Genomic DNA, 15,170 nt, shown 5'->3' on the forward strand with positions numbered 1-15,170 from the left:
AAAGTCACAGAGAGCCGCCTGCCTCTTCCTCCCAAGTGCTGGGATTAAAGGCCTTGGCTACTGCCTCTGGCTGTGTTTGATCTCTGTGTTGCCTTTACAGAGAAGTGTTTCTGGAAGGGAAATTGCTGTGGTGTGGACTTGGAACTGGGACTGTTGTGCTCATTAAGCACTAATAGTGAACCTTTTGATTGGATCACGATTTTCTTTTCTCTCTCTCCCTTTTTTTCTTTTTTTTTTTTTTTTTGTTTTATTTTTTTGAGACAGGGTTTCTCTGTGTCGTTTTGATGCCTGTCCTGGATCTCCCTCTGTAGACCAGGCTGGCCTCGAACTCACAGAGATCTGCCTGGCTGTACCTCCTGAGTGCTGGGATTCAAGGTGTGCACCACCATTGCTGGACTGGGTTGAGATTTTCTTTTCCTCTCCAACTCTGTATTCTCTGCTATTGACCCTCTCTCCATTAAAGAAAAATTGATGTGTATGTGTATTTCACTTGGAGATATATATACACACACATACCCTATGTGCATGCATGGTGACCGTGGAGGCCAGAGGAGCTTGTCAGAACCTTTGGAACTGACATTATGAATGGTTGTGAGCCACCATGTGAGTTCACAGAATCAAACCTGGCTTCTCTGCAACAGCTGCAAGTTCTCTTAATTTCTGAGCCATCTCCCTGTCCTCCCCCTCCCCTTTTCACTCTGAAGCTTTATTCTGCCTTCCTGGAGAGGTGGACTATGAATACTCTATTAATTGTGTATTCCTGAAGCTGCCTGTGTGGAAGACGATTGTTTGGACACTGAGAAAGGCTTTCGAGAGATGTAGACCCCTTGGACTGAAGGCTCTGAAGGTTGCATTTGACAGAGTGGATGGCATGGACCTCTGAGCTAGGAAAAGTTCACGTAGAGAGAGTCAAGCAGAGGAAGATGGTGACATCACATCTCAGAAGAATTAGGAAAAGGGGACTCCAAGTGGCAGGTTAGGTTCCGTTGCAAAGAGCATGAATTTTCATGCTGAGGCCTCGGAACATTTCCAGGAGGTAGCCCTTCTAATAGAAAGCAAAGTTAGCGCCATCTCTTCCTGTGTTATTTTGCAGTGGCAGATACTGATATTAGCGGCTTTTACATGCTGGACGTGCACTCTGAGTCACGTCCCAGGCCTCGTATTGGTTTCTCTCTCTTTAAAAACAGTTTCTTTGGGTTTTCAGAGAGGAGGTCTTGTACTGTAGGTCAGCATGGTTTGGAATTCACTTCTCAGCCCTGTCTGTCCTTCAACAAATGTGTCCTGCCTCTTCCTTCTGAGTGCTGAAAGTATGATAATTACATGTTGTATGTATTACTGTGGGGATCCTCTTTCCCTCTCAGCCTGTTGGCCATCAGGGCGAGAGGGGAAAGAGGTAGAAGGGGCAGCAGAAGCTTTGTAGGTAGCCTGGAAGCGTGAATGGAGACAGCCCTCCCGAAGACAGATTTTGGTGAGTCACTGAAGTTTATTCCAGAATATAAAGAATATACAGGATTGGAGAGCCTGGGTCAAACCCTAATTTGCATTAAGTGGCAGGCTCCTATCACAAGGCTTTTTATGTGGCAGTATGTTTCTTTTTTTTTTTTTTTTTGAGACAGGTGTCTCTGTGTAGCTTTGTGCCTTTCCTGGAACTCACTTGGTAGCCCAGGCTGGCCTCGAACTCACAGAGATCCGCATGGCTCTGCCTCCCAAGTGCTGGGTTTAAAGGCGTGCGCCACCACCGCCCCGCTGTATGTTTCTATATCAGAGATCCTAGCTCAAGTCTTAGCAGGGATCTGTGCCAGGGGTCAAGCAAAAGACGAATCAGCCATCTGGTTTAGAGACAGCTTTTGGATAAGGTCAGTCCTCCAGGCCCCGGAGACATTTTTCAGATAAGTGCAGGTAGAGGCAGGAAGTTCTGCTGGAGGGAGGCAGCTCCATGTTGCCAAGATAGTGATATAAGCTGCTAGACCATGGGAGGCTGCCACCTGGACCAGCTAGCCATAATCTGCCAATATGCTACCAGGCTTGATTGGATGAATTTATTTATTTGTAGTTTTCAATATTTTCCAAAACGTACATAAATTGTTTAATTCCATATGTGAATTTGAAGCCAGATTACACAGTAATGCACTATCAGAAGCCAAGTGCTGAGATGTATGGGATATAGGTCAATAGTAGGGGATTGTTGCTTTACATTTTCATGGTCCTGGATTTGAACCTCAGTGAGGGGTGAGGTGTATGTGTGTGTGATCACTCATAATTACAACTATTTAAAATAATAGAGTATACAGTTTTTGTTTTTTCTGTTTTAAATTATGGTTTTTTTTTTTTTATTCTGACATATGCCAAATAGTTATAGGGTGAAATCTCTGTTAATTGAGACAAATCTTGAGAGGAAGTTAGTGTTTGGACTGCAGGTGAGGCTCAGCAACACAATGCTCTGTAGTATCCGTCAAGCCTGGGCTCAGTCTCCAACAGTCTGTTTATTTTCGGTGCTCGGGATCTAGTCTAGGGCCTCTTGTGTTCTGAGCATGCTCTGATATGAGCTACAACCCCAGCTCAGCCGTGTTTCTCCCTCTGATCTCTTTCAACAGCTAGCTCTTTTGGTTTTGGTTTTACTTAAATTTTAATTACATCGTAAAAACTATTAATGTATTTTATTTTCTTCGTATGAGTGTTTTGTCCGCATGTATGTTTGTGCAGTTATTGTGCACTTATGTTCATGCCTGGTGGCTAAGAGAGATCAGAAGAGGGTGTCACATAACCTGGAAGTGGATTTCCAGATGGTTGTGAACTGCCATGTGAGTGCTGGGAACTGAACTTGGCTCCTGTAGAAGAATAGAAATGTGCTCTTAACTGCTGAGCCACCCCCCCTTAATAAAACAATTATTTTATGCGTGTGGGTCTTTTGTCTGCATATATGTGTGTACACTACATGTTTGCCTGGTGCCCACGAAAGCCAAAAGGACGTGTCGAAGATTCCCTGGAAGCCCGAGTTTCAGCTGCAGTGTGGGCTGCCATGTGGGTGCTTCGAATCAAGCCTGGGTCCTCTAGAAGAGCAGCCAGTGCTTATCAGGGCTGAGCATCCACCTTAGTCCCCAAGGGTATTTATAAAGAAAGGAATTTGGAGGTCTTTAGGGGTTTTAAAAAGCAGTGTGACAAGTGAGAGGAAGAAAGTTTGAAAGAAAAGGAACTTTGTGCAGTGGATGATTTTGTGATACAGAGAAGGAAGAGACAGGGAGGGAGGGACATTAGTCTATATGAGTCAATTTAAAAAGAGTAACTAGGGCCTGGAGAGATGGCTCAATGGTTAAGAGCACATACTCCTCTTTCAAAGGACCCAAGTTCAATTCCCAGCACCTATTTTGAGTTGCTGACAAGAACCTATAACTACAGCTGTTGAGCAGTTACACCATCTCTAGGCTGCAGGCACCTATATTCACATGTTTGTGAGCTTACAGACAGACAGACAGACAGACAGACACTCACACACACACACACACTCAAACACTGTATTAAAAGAAAGGACAATTAAGGGCTGGGCAGGTAGCTGAGTTCCTAAAGTGCTTGTCTAGCGTTCATGAAGTTCTGGTTTCAAGCCTCAACAAGGCAGAAACCTGGGTGTGGTGGAGTGCATTTGTAAATCTCAGCCTTGAGGAGGCAGAGACAGGGGGATTAGGAGTTCTAGCGCATCCTTGGCTGTGTGTGTTTTTTGATGCCAGCCTGAACAGGAGCCCCTGCCTCATAAAACCAAATCAAAATTGTTGGGTAATTTGGAGTAGTTCCAGGCAGCACAAGTCCCCATGGAGGAAGCTCTGCTGTCAGCCTGGACACGTGTACTTGAAGGACAATGTTTATATGGATGTAAAGGTTCTGTCATGTATTTTCAAAGATAGAGTCAGGCATGATGGTGTTTGCCTGTAATCCAGGCACTCAGGAGGCCGAGGTAGGAGGATTGCTGAAAGTTAGAGGCCAGTCAGGATTACGCTGCAAGACTCAGTCTCAAGAAAAGGCATGGTGTGGGTGTGGTGACCCATAACTGGAAGTCCACCACTTGGGGATGGAATTCAAGGTCATCTTTGGTTACATAGTGACTTTGAGATCAGCCTGGGTTATGTGAGACCTGGCTTGGAGAACAAAATATAGAGCTGGGCATGGTGGGACATTCCTTTATTCCCAGCACTCAGGAGGCAGAGTCAGGCAGATGTCTGTGAGTTTGAAGCAAGTCTGGTGTATATAGTACATTCTTGGACAGTTGAGGGTATGTATCATAAAAACCAAAAGAAAGAAAGAATGAAAGCAGGACAAATGTGTGACACATACTTGTAATGTCAGTATTTGGGAGAGTTACTGTTAGCTGTTTCCAGCCTGAGCTGGCCTTGAACTCACTGTGTATCCCAGGCTAGACATAACTGAGAGCACTTCTCTCCTTCCACTATATGGGTTCTGGGGAGCAAACTCGGGTTGTCTGCCTTGGTTGCAGTCAACTTTGACCTGCTGAGCCATTTTGCGAGTCCCTGATGGATTAGGAAGCAGTTACTGCTGCAGTCCTTGTTGAGCAAAGCCTGTAGCATGTTGTCACTAGAGGGGACCTTGGACTCTATAAACAAAGGGAGGCAGAAACAAGTGTTAAGGATTGAGTGGTTATTTAAAATAAAGGCTATTTTTCTTTTTGTTGGGGGTAATGATCTGATTTAGGAGCATGTTTTTACCAGGTGAAACTAAAGCTGTTGATATGATAATAATTCAAAAGATTGTGAAAGATGTATGTTTCTGTTTTCTCCTTTGAGCTTAGGGCTCACAGTATAGCCTCTTAAAAACTGCCAACCACCCTTTCTCAGCTTTGAGTCCTGGAATTACAGGTGTGCATCACTGTGTCTAGTTATGCTGGGTTTTTCTTGTTTTGTCTTTTATTTCCTGCTCGTGTGTAAAGCACCACATTCACATCTTGTCCCCAGAGGCCAGAAGGGGGTGTTTGATCACCTGGATTGGGAATTAAGGACACTTGTGAGCTGCCATGTGGGTGCTGGAAGCCTAACTTGATCTTTAGAATAGGCTGTAAGTGCCCTTAACCTCCAGAGCTATCTAGATGGCCATGGAATGTGTGTTTCAATTGAGGATAGTGAGTTTGGTTACCTTTTTTGAGACAGTCTTTCTTTTCTTTCTTTCTTTCTCCTTTCTTTCTTTCTCCTTTCTTTCTTTCTTTCTTTCTTTCTTTCTTTCTTTCTTTCTTTCTTTCTTTCCCTTTTTTTTTGTTTATTTTTTTTGAGACACGGTTTCCTTGTGAAACAGCCTTGACTGTCCTGGAACTCACTTTGTAGACCAGGCTGGCCTCGACCTCACAGAGATCTACCTGCGTCTGCCTCCTGAGTGTCTTATAAGCCCAGGCTGGCCTTGAACTCTGTGTGTAGCCTAGGCTGGCTTTGAACTTGTGATGCTTCTGCCTTTACCTTCCTTGTGCTGGGCTTACAGGCATGAGCAGCAGTCCCAGTTTTCCAGTCCAGGGCCTCATGCACGACATTCAAGGACTCTCCCAACTAAGCTACATCTCCACTGACACTTGGTCCCCTTTTGAAAACAGAAGTTTAACTGGAGACTATGCAAGCACACAAACCATTTCAGAAATGTATAAAGTAGCCAGCTGTGGTGGCATGATCCTGCAGTGTTGGCCTTTGGGAAGCTGAGGCGGGAGACTGTTTCCTGGCCAGCTTCAGCTATGTAGGGAGACCTTGTCTCAAAATAAAAATAAGGACTGGAGAGTTCAGCCATTAAAGGCTAGACTCACAACCCAAACATCAAAATAAAACCAAACAAACCACTCTCCCCAAGGAAACCCCAAGCAAATGAGTAGAGAATTCAGTGAGCATAGACACCTCCCCTTGTTCTCGTGAAGTGATGTGCACTTCTGCAGCCCCTGCTCTGCCTCCTGCCCTCCATTCTTTCCCTCTGATCCCGTGTAGAGGCTCCTTGGGTATGTCTCAGGGTAGTTTGTCTACATGCGAGTATTGATGTATTCTTTTCTTTCTTTTAAAACATTAGTTTCTATTTACGTTTATCTGTTTTCACTTTCAGAATTTATTTTCTGGGCTGAGGAAGTAAGTTATCTCAGTTGATGTTCACAGTCTGTTACAGACTGAGCTCCTGTTCTACACTTTGCGTCTTCTCACTCCTGCACTTGACTAATCTCAATAGAAATTATTATTATTTCAGGTTTTTTGAGACAGGGTTTCCCTGTGTAGCTCTGGCACCTATCTTGAAACATGCTTTGTAGACCAGGCTGACCTCAGACTTAGAGATCCGCTTGCCTCTGCCTCCCAAGTGCTGGGATTAAAGGCGTGCGCCACCAGTGCTGGGCAAGAAAGTATTTTTAAAGACAGGTTCTCACTGTATAGTTTTGCTGCCTAGAACTAACTCTGTAGACCAGGCTGACCTGGAACTCAAAGAACCAACTGCCTCTGCTTTCCCAGTGTTGGGTTAAAGGCATGCCAAACTCTTGTTTTTGTTTATTTGTGTGCTCGTGTTTGTTAGTGCAGGTAAGAGTTTGAAAATCAAAGGGCATCTCCCAGAGTACTCTTTCTCTGCCTTCCTCTTCATCTGGTTCTCTGTCTCTCTGTCCCTCTCGTGAAACAGTCACTTTATAGTCAGACTGGCCTGCAACTCCAGCGATCCACCTTCTTCTGCCTCCCACAAAGGCATGTGCCACCTAACATACTCATCTTCTTTCTGCCACCACTCGATTTCTTTTTTCTCTCTCCTGAAACTCCATATGTAGAGTAGACTGGCCTCTAATTTACAGTGATCCTCTCAATGTGACTTCCCAAGTGATAGGATCACAGTCATGCCACAGAATGCCTGTTTAACAAGTGGATTTTCATGTTTCTTTTTGATAGTATGCATTTAATGAATCATGGTATGTTAATTCATTTGTTCTGTAAAATTGATTTAGAGTCAGGTAGGTTTGTTTTGCTTTTTTTTTGAGACCTAATTTTGCTGTGTAGCCCAATGTTCTGCTTCAGCCTCCCCAGTGCTAGGGCGATAGCTGTGTACCAGGATGCCTCAGACATTGTTTCCTTTGTACAGTTTTTTAACTCAAATATATTTGTATTTATTTATTTTTTAAATTAAGAAATTTTCCATTCATCCTACACATCAGTCACAGATTCCCCTGCCCTCCCTCCTCCCACCCCCACCCCCCCAATCCACCAGGCAGTGGAACTGGGACCTGTCCCTAGTGCATGATCCGGCTTTTTGAAACCTAGTGCCTATAGTGAGACACTTTGTACAGCCTTGGCGCAGGGAGGAGGGGCTTAGACCTGCCTCAGCTAAATGTGCCAGGCTCTGCTGACTCCCATGGGAGACCTTTGTACAAATTTTTAAGTTTTTATGTCTGTCCTAGTTAGTGTTTCTGTTGCTGTGAAGAAACACTCTGACAAACGCAGCTCTTATAAAAGAAAGTCTGTATTTGGGGCCTTGCTTATAGTTTCAGAAGGTTAGTCCATTATCATCTTGTTGGGGTGGGGCGTATGGCAGCATGCATGCCAGTATGGTGCTGTAGCATAGCTGAGAACTTTACATTTCTGATCCACAGGAAGAGAGCCGCTGGGCCTGGCATGGGTTTTTGTGAAACCTCAAAGCCCACCCCCAGTGACACTCTTCCTCCAACAAGGCTGCACTTCCTAGTCCTTTAAATCCTTCTCAAATATGTCACCAACTGAGGACTAAGCATGCAAATATATGAGCCTTTGGGGTTCATTGTCATTAAAACCACTACTGATTTATATCTGTAAATCAGGTGGATGCCTTATGTATACCTGATTAGAAGAGAACATTAGATCACCTGCAACTGGAGTTACAGGTGGATGTGAGCTGCAATATGGGTGCTGGGAATTGAATTTGGGTCCTCTGCAAGAATAGCCAGTGATCTTAACCTCTGATCCATCTCTTCAGCTCCTACTTTGGACATTTTTATATCTTTTACAGTTGATAAAATGTCATGGTCAACTCTAAATAACTGTCCCTTTGTCATCTAATACCTTCTACCCTATAATGATCTGTTTCTTGGTGTTGTGAATTGAACCCAGAGCAGTCATATGTACTAGGCTTACTTTCTACCACTGAACTAAATCCCCAACCCATGGTCTCATTTTTCTTAGGAAAACACAGAGTTCAAAGCATATTTGAATTTAAAATGTCATAGCAGTTATTTAGTTCATTCTGTGAATTATAGATGAATAATTTGGATCTCAGTTTTCATTTCATTACTTGTTTTGGAGCCTATCTTGAAGCAAAGGAAAGCCTATGTGTATAGTATGCTTCATGAAGATGTCTAACATAAAGATCTTAGGAAAAGATGCTAATTCTGCACTAGAAAATGATTAAGAATGAGCGGAGTGTGGAGCAGTGTTTGCGATTCTTCTAGGAAAACTTCAGATGCATTCTGGAGGGGAATTACCTTTGTTGTCATCTGGCAGCCAATCTGCAAAACCAGGAGCCCAGCCTAGGAAACCATTCCAGCCAGATGGTTCTGCCTTTCCACAAGAAAAGCCACTCAGAACTCTGGTTCACCAAACTGAGGAAGAGATGGAGGATGGTGGACTCTTTATTCCAATGGGTAGGCTTTCTTTTTCTTTTTAATTAAAACAGAACAAAACAAAAACAGTTGTAGCAGCATTAAAGCAATAGACTGTTGAAGCTTATAATATATATATATATATAATTTGTATAGTGACTGCACACATCAGCTAGCAGATTTCTGTCAGGGTAATGGCAGCATCTGGAGCTCTTTCTAGAGATCAGCCTTGTCTTCCCTTTCAGTTACTGGTTGAACACCTTGGTAGTAAAAATCCTGACTTCTACTAGCATGTGTTCATTCAGCCTCTTTGTCTTTATAAAATGAATTGGATTAGATATATTTGCTTTGGGTGGTTGTTTTCCACTCCGTGTTTTATGTATGAAATTCATTCATACTGCCTAAAATTGTAGATTGTTGTTTGAATATTTTGTTTCACTTTTCTTTTTGTTTTGGAAATTAAACCTAGAACTTCTGTATGTTAGCCTTAAAGCATTTTACCCCTGAGCCATATTACCAGCATTTTAATTTGTTCTTGTTTAGGTTATTAGGAGTGTTTGGAAATCATGGTAAGTGGGTGCTGAGCTTTATAGGAAATGTTCAATCTGCAGATGTGGTGCTGCATATCTGGGATCCCAACACTTTTTTTTTTAACATAGGGTTTCACATGGATAGCCAAGGTGTCCCGGAATTTAAGAAACTGCTGTCTTAGTTTCCCTTGCACTAAGATTGTCTGTCTGTCTTTCTGTCTTTCTTTCTTTCTTTCTTTCTTTCTTTCTTTCTTTCTTTCTTTCTTTCTTTCTTTCTTTCTTTCTTTCCTTCCTTCCTTCCTTCCTTCCTTCCTTTCTTTCTCTCTCTCTCTCCCTCTCCCTCCTCCCTCCCTCCCTCCTTCCCTCCCTTCCTTTCTTCTTCTCTTCTTTCTCTGTTTCTTTCTCTTTCTTTCTTTCTTTCTTTCTTTCTTTCTTTCTTTCTTTCTGTCTATCTATCTATCTATCTATCTATCTATCTATCTATCTATCTATCTATCTGTCTATTTCAGCTAGGGTCTCTCTGATATGTAGCTCTAGCTGTCCTGGAACTCACTGTAGACCAGGCTAGCCTCAAACTCACAGAAATCCACGTGCCTCTGCCTCCTGAGTACTGGAATTGAACACACAGCTGAGATTTAATTTTTAAAAAAAGAGTATTTATTTATTTATTTATTTATTTATTTATTTATTTTGAATAAGGGTAACACTATGTAGCACTAGCTGGTCTATAACTCATAATGTAGACCAGGCTGACCTTAAACTAATAAGAGTCTACTTGGTGTGTGTGTGTGTGTGTGTGTGTGTGTGTCTTGTGCGCGCCTGCTGTATATATGTGGGTGCCTCTGGAGGCCATAAGAGGTTATTGGATGCTTTGGAGCTGGAGTTAGGGTGTGGTGGACTGCCAGATGTCTGTGTCTGAACTTGGATCCTCTGTATGAACAACAAGTGCTGTTAACATTTCAGCCATCTCTCTAGCCCTTACTTTTTTATTTTATTTTTAAATTAAGGGATACAAGTTTTTTGTTTTTTTAATTTTTCAAATAATTATTCATTTTTGTGCATATACATGTATGTGTGTGGGCACTCTGGCCATGCATACGTATGAAGTCAGAAGACAGTGTATCAGAAGTTGTCTTTCTCTATGTGTAGGTCTTGGGGGTTGAACTCAAATTGTCAGACTTCACAGCAAGTGCCATTACCTGCAGAGTCCCCTTTGTGTCCAATGGGACTTTTCTCTTTTTTTTAATTGAAGGTGAGTTTATACATTTTTTTCTTTTATTTATTATGCTTTTTATGACTTCTCTCAAGAAATCTTAGCTGGGCAGTGGTGGCGCACGCCTTTAATCCTAGCACTTGGGAGGCAGAGCCAGGTGGAACTCTGTGAGTTCGAGGCCAGCCTGGTCTACAGAGTGAGATCCGGGACAGGCACCGAAACTACACAGAGAAACCCTGTCTCTAAAAACCAAAAACCAAAAACCAAAAAAAAAAAAAAAAAGAGAGAAAGAAAAAGAAATCTTTACCTACTCTAAGATCACAAAATGTTTTCCCTTGTCTTCTAGAAATTTTACAGTTTGGCTTTTTACCATGTGAGTTTGTTTTGTGGTAAAAATTAAGATTCTTGTTTTCAGCTGGATGTGGTGAGCAAGCCTTTAATTCTAATACTCACTCACAGGCAAATCTCTGTGAATTCAAGGCCAGCCTGATCTATTTATTAAGACCTTGTTGCAAATAACCAAAATTAATCTCTCTGTGCGATCTGAGCATCTAACTCAGCTCGTCAGGCCTTCATGGCAATTGCTCTTACCTGCTCAGCCGTCCAGTTGACCCCACATATTATATAATCTTTGAGGGGAGAGGATCACTATGTAGTCCAGCTGGACTTGTGACAGTTCTGTGCCTCATGAAAGCTGGAGTTACAAACAAGCACATGTCACCGTGCTTGGCCAGTGTATGATGATCAGAACTTAGACTCCTGCGGAACCCACATGTTTTGTTTGGATATTTCTTTAGTTTTCTATTAGCTGTCTTTTGTTTCAGTTCTGTCTGTCTGGGACCCAACATTTCACTCTTTTATTTATGGTCCTTAGTCTTTTCCACTCAGACCTTCTTCTTGTCTTTAGTTACTTTTTCCCTCCCCTCCCCTCCCCCTCCCCTCCCCTCCCCTCCCCTCCCCTCCCCTCCCCTCCCCTCCCTTTCTTTTCTTTTCTTTCTTTTTCTTTGGTAGGGTTTGTTTGTATAGGCCTGGCTGTCCTGGAACTCCCTCTGTAGCCCAGTCTGACCTTCGAACTCACAGAGATCCTCCTGCCTCTGCTTCCCAAGTGCTGGGATTAAAGGCGTGCACCGCTGCCTCCACCCGACTAGATTTTTTTCAGTTGTTTTTTGAAGTTACATTTATTTAGTGTTTGTGTATGTGTGTGTTTGGGTGTGGTCCACAGCGTGAACATGGTCGTCAGAGAATCCGGGGATTGGTTCTCCGCCCCTCAAGTGTTTGGCGTGGCGGCAAGCACCTTTCCCAGCTGAGCCATTTCACCTGCACGGCTTAACACCTGTCAGTCTCCATTGTTTAGTCCGTTTAGTAGTGTGTGTGTGTTTGTGCTTAAGCATGCTTATGTTTGTGATCTGTGATGGTGTGGAGGTCAGGTCCCAAAGAGGAAGTGTGGAGGTGGGAGTGTGAGGGTGACTCAGATGGCTGCCAGTGGCAGTTTTTGAAAAAAGATTACACCTTTTATACTCCATATTGCATTTAGAATTAAATGGAAGAAAATGGGCATGTGAGCTGGGGTGTGGCTTGAGATTAGGGATTGAGAAAGCTAGCATTGACCTTTGTTAGTTATTTGGCGGTGCTCTTACCCTGTGAGGAAATGTTATGAAACACGACAGAATCCACTAACAAGAGTTTTAGTAAGATAAGAGAGAAAGACAGACGTGCTCAGGCCTGTTGAAGACACACGTGCATAAAGAAGGAAGCCGGGAATATGGCGCCGGCTTATAAAGGCTGGGTCACACATGCATACACAGGTTTATGTGGCTACCTCACTGCATGCGCATAGATCACATGGTTGCATTTGCACGCTTTACGCAGCCATGCAAAGCCATGGGGTCCTTGTCACGCGAGACGTTTTGACCCGGAAATGGCTATTTTGACCCAGAACTGGGTAGGCAGAATTGTCTAGGTCCACCGGGCTTGTGCAATCCTGCCCAACTGTGGGGGCATGTTGTGAATCTATCATCCCTGACTCTTCTTTTTAAAAAAAGAAAAAACTGTGGTTGGGTGGGTATGGGGCGTCGATTCTCTCAAAGACTGCTTCCGGCTGAATAGTTGGCTCTTGGGGGAAATGGGGAGGGTAGCTTGTGAAGTCCTGGGATGATGGTGGGGGGTCCTGGAATGAAGTTCTGCCGTCCCCTTGTTCTGCAGCTGTCCATCCTTTGTGGTGTGGCTGGGAACCTTTTGTCTGACAAGATACTGGTGACACAGAAAAAGCTTAGAGAGAAAAGAATCATTATTATTTTATTTTTGGAGTTGGCGTTTATCTGAGGTAGATCTGGCCTGCCCAAATGGAGACATGTGACATTTATCTGAGGTAGATCTGGCCTTAGTACTCTGCTTAATTTTTACCTGAAACAAGCCTTATTAGAGGTAGTTTATTTAAGGCATCTGTTTCCTTCATTAGTTTAGCATTTAGGAAACGCAGGTGATCAGTTGCTGAGTGTTGAACAATGATAGACTGGTGTATTGCATTTTTCCTTACCGCCTGGATATTTCTGATGGCCCTTGTTGCCTCCGGCTCTGTGTGGTCCTAGTTGGGAAAGGAAGGGGTGATACCTTATTTCTCTGGAATTGCTGACAAGGCAATGGATCCTGATGTCCTCTGGAGCTTGAGAGTGCAAGGCCCTGTTTGTTTCACTGTATATGAAGAGAGATTTTTCTGGGATGGAGGTGAGATAAAAGGTTTTAGGTGAGACAGGTGGACCCAGTGAGGAAAGCCCTCAAGTTTAGCAGCTGTAGGAGTCACAAGAATTACCTTGAAGGGTCCCTGCCACTTAGGGGAAAGGGGTGAAGGGCGCTGGCCTGGAGGGAAGAGAAGAACCTGATCCCCGATGTGGATTGGAGGTGGACAATTATTGTCACACAGCTGAGGTAATGAACAGTCTGCGTAGCTCCGTAGGCTAGACCTTAGGTGGCATAAAAGGGGAGTTAACAGGCTATCTGGAACAGTTGGAGGGTTGGATAGAAGACCTGGTGTTAGAACTGGCCTTGCATACATTAGTTCAAACAGAGAAATTGAAAGAGGCTTTTTAGGAAGAGCCCTGAGCCTGAGGAGAGCTAGAGGCAATAATCTTACCCAGTCAAGGTGAAGTTCCTGTGACATCTTAGTAAGAATAGTTTTTAAAGACCGGTTGGTACGCTCCACCTTTCCTGAGGATTGAGGACGGTATGGGATATGAAAATTCCAAGGAATGTTAAGAACCTTAGCTAGTGTCTGAGAAATCTGAGAGGTGAACTCCAGGCCATTGTCAGACTGAAGAGAAGCTGGATCCCCAAACAGAGGAATAATTTCTCGGAGAAGGAGGTCTGCAACTGTCTGAGCCTGCTTATTAGAAACCGGGTATGGCCGGGAGGTGGTGGCGCATGACTTTAATCCCAGCACTCGGTAGGCAGAGGCAGGAGGAATCGGCTTTAGAGGAAGAAGAATCCGGAAGAGGAGCTAAAGGAACAGTCACCCTAGGAGTAGGGGTGGGAGCCGGAGGTCGGATAGGTGGAGGTTCGTTAGCAGGATCTAGAGTCAGAGATTCCGGAGTCAGAGAATCCTCTGGTTTAGGCATAGCTAGGAGCATATGAGTAGGAGAGAAGGAATCTAGAAGAGACGGTTTAGCACTGAGAAAGAAGAAAGCTATTATATAGGGTAACTCTTTCCATTTGCCTGTTTGCTGGCAGAAATTAGATAACTCCTGTAAAATATCGAGATCTAAGGAGCCGCTCGCGTCCATTTTTAAAAAAGAAGAGTCAGGGATGTTCACAACATGATTCACAACATGCCCCCACGGTTGGGCAGGATTGCACAAGCCCAGTGGACCTAGACAATTCCGCTTAGCCAGTTCTGGGTCAAAATAGCCATTTCCGGGTCAAAACGTCTCGCGTGACAAGGACCCCGTGGCTTTGCATGGCTGCGTAAAGCGTGCAAATGCAACCATGTGATCTATGTGCATGCAGTGAAGTAGCCACATAAACCTGTGTATGCATGTTCGACCCAGCCTTTATAAGCCGGCGCCATATTCCCGGCTTCCTTCTTTATGCATGTGTCTCTTCAACAGGCCTGAGCACGTCTGTCTTTCTCTCTTATCTTACTAAAACTCTTGTTAGTGGATTCTGTCGTGTTTCGTGACATTTCCTTGCAGCGTAAGAGCGCCGCCAAATAACTAACAACCTTGACAAGTTAATAGGCACCAGTCATATGTTATTGGAAGGGCCACAAGTTCTTGCCAGAGCTAAGGGTAATGATTGTTTTAGCAAGTAGGAACTCTCCTCAAGCCCCCAAGGGAATGGAGGCCCTTATCTAAGTGCCAGACCTTGGAAAAAGGACTTCTTCTGGGATCAGACACTACAATTTAAGATCGGTTTTCCTTCCTCAAGGGGAGAAGCACTGAGCTGTTCCCTAACTGTGTCCCTTTGTGTCTTAGTCTTCCTATATGAGCCTCTTCCCCTCACATGCTCCCCAAAGGGAAGGTCCTGATGTCTTACTCTTTTCCGATTATACCGTACCATTCTGATTGCTCTATACTTATTAATTGAACTCTTTTCCTTAATGGCCTCAGACTCTGGATCTGGATTATAGGCATTTCATTCTTGGGATCAGGTGTGTCTAGTAAATCTCTCACTTTGCTGTTTTTGGTATAATTAGGAGGGCACAATGGGATTCCTGGTTCTGTGGCAGATTTTTTTTCCCAAAGAATAGTTTTGTTTAGAGAGGCTACCGTTGTACACATTTCCATCCTTTACCAAAGCCTGCACAAAATTTCCCAAGGGGAAAGACATTAATAATGAGAATCATGCTGGGTGGTGGTGGGGCATG

At 43.8% G+C, this 15,170-nt stretch overlaps 1 protein-coding gene across 18 annotated transcripts in view; it reads left to right on the top strand.

Moving 5' to 3' along the window:
- Window positions 1-15,170, top strand: part of LOC128106216 (GON-4-like protein) — a 125,959-nt gene that overhangs the window by 63,202 nt on the left and 47,587 nt on the right. For 15 of the 18 annotated variants that reach the window (XM_052731559.1, XM_052731563.1, XM_052731548.1 and 12 more), the window contains exon 3: window positions 8,420-8,611. The exons of 2 other annotated variants lie outside the window; for them this stretch is intronic. In XM_052731559.1, coding sequence (XP_052587519.1) covers window positions 8,420-8,611 — 192 coding nt within the window. Of the gene's footprint in view, window positions 1-8,419; window positions 8,612-10,327; window positions 10,352-15,170 lie in introns of those variants that run through there. One more of the 18 variants, XM_052731566.1, reaches the window with a different exon arrangement.

The sequence above is a fragment of the Peromyscus californicus genome, unplaced genomic scaffold (assembly GCF_007827085.1).
Source record: "Peromyscus californicus insignis strain IS unplaced genomic scaffold, ASM782708v3 Scaffold_9__1_contigs__length_137607984, whole genome shotgun sequence".
Lineage (NCBI taxonomy): Eukaryota > Metazoa > Chordata > Mammalia > Rodentia > Cricetidae > Peromyscus > Peromyscus californicus.